This window comes from Podarcis tiliguerta (genome assembly GCF_965153285.1).
Source record: "Podarcis tiliguerta genome assembly, chromosome: 9".
Classification (NCBI taxonomy): Eukaryota; Metazoa; Chordata; class Lepidosauria; order Squamata; family Lacertidae; genus Podarcis; species Podarcis tiliguerta.
Genome location: NC_139542.1, coordinates 38,090,443 through 38,096,442, shown reverse-complemented (window position 1 = coordinate 38,096,442; position 6,000 = coordinate 38,090,443). Strand labels below are relative to the sequence as shown.

Below are 6,000 nucleotides of genomic sequence, written 5' to 3'. Positions count from 1 at the left end.
ATTTTGGAAGGACTAAGGACCCAGCCAAGTCCAAAACAAGTGGTACACTCTGAACAATATATGCTAATCAGTTTATTACTTATTTAAGCAGAGTTACAAAACTGATATTCTATTTGCCTCATACTCATTTTATAGTGGAACTGTGCTACTGAATAGTTCCAAGTAGTTTGAAGCCTCTTAGAGCTAACCACCCAACCACATGAACTATTTTTGTATATTTTCATTGCATTATATTAACAAATGAATGCAAATGCAAGCTATCCATGGCGTTTTACAATTTAAAACGCAGCATTCATACAAATGGTACAAAATATTATTAGCTAATATGTTCTGCAGGAACTGATGGCGCTACCTTGGGCTTCAAAGGTTTTGCCTTCCCTTTAGGACAAGCAGGTCTTAAGTAGCCTCAGGTAAGGTGGAGGAGGAGCTGCCCCAACAGGTCCTTCAGGCCACTGATGGTTCTGTCAGGTGTTGATGGCAACATGCTCTTTGGCATACAAGCGTCATTGGAACGTGTATAGTCTTATAAAAACTAGGAACAGTGAGTCAAAGTGTTTTGTTTTTTTCTCCCAAAACTATTATTTGACGGGTATGCAACTTTATACAGCTATAACCAGGATTGATATGATCATGTACGAGCCTTCATTTTGATGCAAACTAGAAAGCAACAAAACACCACCAGCACAAACTGGCTTATAAGTATAAAACCAAATTTACTAGAATAATAGAATAGAGATAGACTTGTAACCATTCAAACAACAAACATACTAAAGGTGCCATGTGCAAGACAAAGCCTGGAGATACATTATACAGACTGGTTAAATGAACTGTTCAACAAGTAGCGTACTTCCAATCACAGAACGGCAACCCCGTGCCGCCACAATGTGAAGGGTAGCACACTGGAGAATATGAAAAAGTTTTTCAAAGCTGTTTTTCAAAGATTGAACTGGATGAGATGTTCTTCAATGGATCCTGAGTTGGAAACACAAAGCTGTATGCATGGATCAATCACGGGAAGGCAAATCAAAGCCACCACCCTGGTGAGAATAACGCAAGTGGGCAAAAGGAAACCTGTTCTCCGGATATATTACAGGTTTCGTGACACGCTTCATCAGTCCGAAAAGCCAATCATACAAAACGGTTTGCTCAGGATAAAGAAAGTATACTCCTTTTGCCCACTTGTGTTAATCGGTTCATTTATCCAGTCTGCATAATGTTTACTGCAAATGTAACTTGTAGATGTAACTTGTAAGATAGAGTTGTACATTTATCCACTCCATGTTTACAGTATCTCCAGGCTTTGTCTTGCACATGGCACCTTAGTATGTTTGTTGTTTGAATGGTTACAAGTCTGTCTCTATTCTAGCTATTATTCTAGTAAATTTGGTTTTATACTTATAAGCCTGTTTGTGGTGGTGTTGTTTTGTTGTATTATTATTACTGTCACCACATTTGATACTTTGTGTATATACTTTGCAAACTAGAAAGCAGCCAAGAACAATTAAGATATCCAGTTGAACGTTGTACCCTGTTCAGCAGAGGTTTCATTTTCGTATATTATCCACACCAGTGCTAAAGGGCATCCGCTCCCCCCGCCGCCTCCCTATCTCAATCTACACGGGACCACGTTTCCCCAGAAGCAGTCCTGAATTCGACAGGACTAGCACCTCAAGTCACCAGATGTCCATAGTGCGTGAACACGCAACAAATAAAATGACGCTGCTAATTCCTTGCCCCTCGGGTTTCCTGGACCTATCTAAAAAGGTAGGTTTGCAGTTTCCTGAAACTGCCGCTTGCCCTTCAGGTGGCTTGCCCGAAACTAAAAAAACAAAAGAGAGGAGATAAGACAGCTCCCCTTCGCAGCAACGGCGCAGCGTTTCCATTGCCTCGAGGAGAACAGACGGGAACCTTCGTTCGGGCTACGCCTGCGCCTCACCTGGACACACCTGTGCTCACCTGAGCCTGCGCGGGCGCCTCCTCCCCCCCCTCCACCAAGCCCGCTGCCCTCTCGCCTCCCTGCCCCGCCCGCTCTCGGCCGCCGCGCAGGCGCACTTGCCGCTCGCCCGGCAACACTCCCGGGGCTCGGCTCAGCGCTGTCATGGCGGCAGAGAGCAGCAGCAGCAGCAGCACCAGCCGCCGCCGCAGCAACTGCTAAGGCAGGCAGGAAGCGATGGAGGAGCTCCTCGCGGCGTCGGCGGAGTGAAGCAGCTGCACAGGAAACTTCCCGCCGCTTGCCTGAGGTCGAAGTTCTTTGCCCATCCCTCTTCTCTACCCCGGGCAGGTAGAAGCCAGGCTGTTGGTGGGGAAGCAGCGGAGACACCTCCCGCCCGTGGAGCTGCCTGGGGTCGGGAGAGCCTCGTCCCTCCCCGCCGGCCCCGTCCGCGGCAGAGGCGAGGAGCAGCAGCAGGGCTGGGTGAGTGGGAACTTCTTTGCCGGCCCTACTTTGTCCTTGCACCTGTGACTGTGCGTGAAGGGAGGAGCGGAGCTTGCAGTTACCTCAGCTGCTGGAGCACAAGGACGGCGGACGGAAGCACTGCAGAAACAGAGCGGGGCAGGGGAGAGGCGCGTCTCTAATAATAATAATAATAATAATAATAATAATAATAGTACAGAAGTAAATGCCTTCGGGAGTCCCTCGCTCTCTTCCTTGCAGGCAAGTTTAGTGCCTGACAAAGAAAGGGACTCACCTGCCTGATGCAGCTGCACCTGCCCTCATTTTCTGGGTTGAGGGGGGGTGAGTGCAAAGAGAGAATGGGGTAGTGTTTCTTGATTAGTTAGATGACAGGCTTTTTCAAATGTTTTCAACAAGCTGCGCCTGCTACTAATTTTTTAATATAATTGTCTTTTTTTTTAGTTTTCAGATTAAAGAGGCCGCTGTCCTTGTTCCGAGAGAAGGAAAACAAGATTATCTCAGCGCTCAGAAACTGGACCCGAGGCTACGGATTGAACTCTCTTTATTTCTGGGGTGCTGGCTTCTGCTGGCAACCTGGAAGTGAACTAAGCTATGGCGAGTGGAGACAAACAGGTTGCTTCTCCTCGGCCAACAGGTGATGATGGAGGAGGGGGAGGTGGTACCGGAGGAGGAAAAGAAGGAAACGCGGCCGAAATGGAGAGCAAGCTGCAGCCTTTGAATCCAGGAATCCCTATTCGTGGTATCAGGATGAAATTTGCTGTTCTGACAGGACTGGTGGAAGTCGGAGAAGTATCCAACAGGGATATTGTGGAAACTGTGTTTAATCTGGTAAGGCAATCACCTTTCTAACTCTTTAAAGGAGAAGGATGGTATGTGGTGAAACATAAGGAAAGCAATACATTCTACCCACATTCATATTACTTCATCCTTACAGTTAAGGCTGCCCGCCTACCTATTTGTCACAGGGTGGTGCATCTGGTAAGCTATTCTCCCGGAAGGGATCCTTACTTAGGCCTTACTTAGTAACCGTGAGGCTGCAATACTTTTTCCACTCACAGTTGTTCTGTTTCCTTGCTTTCCCGAGTTATAGCTTCTATCAAGGAACTTGCCTGCTATTTACACCTTCATAGAAGTCATTTGAAAGCACTTAGGTTCTAAATAGTTATGCTGTCATCTCTGTTTGCAATGCTTAAATGTATTTTGGGATTTTAGGCTAATTCACAGTTGGAATATACCATTGTTAACACACAATTGCTGGTGCTGCAAATTTTAGGGCTCTGATGTAAGGCTTTGATTTTGCAGAGGTATGCCTCTTTTCTCCCATGTGAACATTTTAAGCCCATTTTCAGTAACCATAGTAATATAACTCTTTGTAGATATTTCTACCAATTTGGGTAGAACTTGAAACATTGTGCATCAGCGTTACTTACCTTGGGAGCACTCAACTTTTCCTAGTAATAAGAATTTCCTTGGAAAATGACAAATGCTACACCAAAACAGAAGGATTTGTTTAACAGTAAGATTATATTTGACTATCACAATTGTAATGGCAACGGATAGTAATTATGTGATATTCTGAATAGTGGTGCCTGTTCAATGTACATTTACATAAACATTAGATGAGGATAAGTTATATTGCTGCCTCCACCATAGGTAAGAATGGTTAAGTTGAGAAGGCTGTGCTCCAACACTGCTTAAATGTAATCTGGCTTTAAAAAGTAGAATGGAAAGCTCAAAGGCACAGTGTATAGTGTTCCACATGTGTGTAAGTATCTGGAGACCGAATATTGATCTGCAAGAATTTAAGTTCTTTTGCAAATCTTTTTTGGCCCTGCTGAGGGTTGTCGGTTGGTGCAAATAGAACTGATATCCCTTTAGAAGCTAAATGTAGGCAATGCATTCACAATGTCCATACAACTTGGTTAGGTAAGACCATAGACTTTTATTTGACTTAAATATTGGTAATGTATAACTAGGGTGGAACAAAAATGCTCTGCCTAGGAAAACTGAGGTCTAGACCTGCTATGTAGAATAAATAGAAAGCAATTACTGTATTCTGACTAAATAGTGCAAAAACATATGTGCACTAGGCCTCTTGTAACTTTTTACAGCTGCCTGTAGCTTAAAAAGCAAAACAAAACTTTTACGTGTTTCCCTGGCACAGAAGAAAAAACAAAGCAGTTGTGCCACATTAAACTGATCAAGAAGCTACAGACAACCAACTGTTTTATAATACAGAAATCTATTTAAGTCTCTGAAGCATTGCAGCATCTGTACAAAGTATTGCTAGCGTGTGTGATCAGGCATACTACAGAAGTGAAGTACTGCTCTGAAGTTTCCTGCCCACTCATCGTTCTCCTATGTGTAGTGAAATAACTATAAAATCTCTTTCTTTTAAAATCTGACTTCTGTAGATAAATGCTGAAATGTTGTACATTGTGGAAGCTGCAGAAGAAATAGCTCCCATGTTTTGCACTGAAATAATAATGCAGTTTTTATAGGAAATAGAACGCTGTCTTCAAGAAATTCAGTGTGTGACCTAAATAACAGGATATTCTGCAAATTTTCCATCTGCCTGGAACCAGAGTAGAAAGATAGGAAGAACAGTTTCCTTTAGAACTGAGTTTCATTAAATACACCCACAACTTTATTAGAAATTTCTGCAAGATGTGTGTGTGTAGATAACTCATGAACATGCCAGGCTGCACTAAGTTGGACTGTTGATTTAACCAGTGCTGTCAACTCTTACTGAAAGTTGTGCTTCAAGGTGCCAGACAGAGTGTGCCCCCCCCCATCCCTGCTACTTCAGAACATTGTAATGGAAAAGGCCAGGGGTTGAAACTGGGGCCTTCTGCATGCAAAGCATGTCCTCTGTCACTCATCTGTGGTTTGGATGTGGGTAGCAATGTATGCCTGGTTTGCTGCTCTCTTAAAATTCTCCACCCTATTTGTGGGTAGAAAACTGGGTGGACCATCTCGCTATTTTTTTAAAAAAAGAATATTTTCAACATTTTCATGAGGGTTGGACTCCCTGTTAGTAGTGGCTGTAGCACAGCTTCTTTCTCCACCCCCCAAGCTTCCCCCCCTCAAAAACCGTATTGTCAGCCTTGCAACCATTTTGCATCCTGTACAATGCCCCGTGACCCAGCATCATTCTGGAACAGGGTGTGTGGGGTGAGGAAGGGGTGGCAGCCACCGTTAAAAAATTGAATAATACAGTGGTACTTCTGGTTATGAACTTAATTCGTTCCAGAGGTCCGTTCTTAAGCTGAAACCGTTCTTATCCTGAGGCGTGCTTTTACTAATGGGGCCTCCTGCTACGTGCGCACCTCTGGCGTGCGATTTCCGTTCGCATCCTGGGGCAAAGTTCGCAACCAGGAGCAGCTAATTCTGGGTTAGTGGAGCTTGTAACCTGAAGTGTTCATAACCAGAAGCGTTCGTAACCAGAGGTACCACTGTATTTGGAGAAAAGGTCTGGGAAGTGTTCTTTTTCTAGGGCAGGTGAGGGGAAAAACCTCCCTCTTTCTTTTGGAAAAAGTTTTCTGAGAAATGTCAGCTCTGCTTTAGTTTGAGCAAGCAGACTTTGC

The 6,000-nt window shown here is 44.2% G+C and overlaps 1 protein-coding gene across 5 annotated transcripts in view; it reads left to right on the top strand.

Annotated features, from left to right (window-relative positions):
• Positions 1–2,042: 2,042 nt before the first annotated feature.
• Positions 2,043–6,000, top strand: part of LRBA (LPS responsive beige-like anchor protein) — a 350,444-nt gene continuing 346,486 nt past the window's right edge. For 3 of the 5 annotated variants that reach the window (XM_083456977.1, XM_083456975.1, XM_083456973.1), the window contains exons 1-2: positions 2,063–2,413; positions 2,855–3,241. In XM_083456977.1, the coding sequence (XP_083313103.1) occupies positions 3,005–3,241 (237 nt within the window). In that variant the 5' untranslated portion in view covers positions 2,063–2,413; positions 2,855–3,004. Of the gene's footprint in view, positions 2,414–2,467; positions 2,563–2,854; positions 3,242–6,000 lie in introns of those variants that run through there. The other 2 variants (XM_083456976.1, XM_083456974.1) reach the window with 2 other exon arrangements.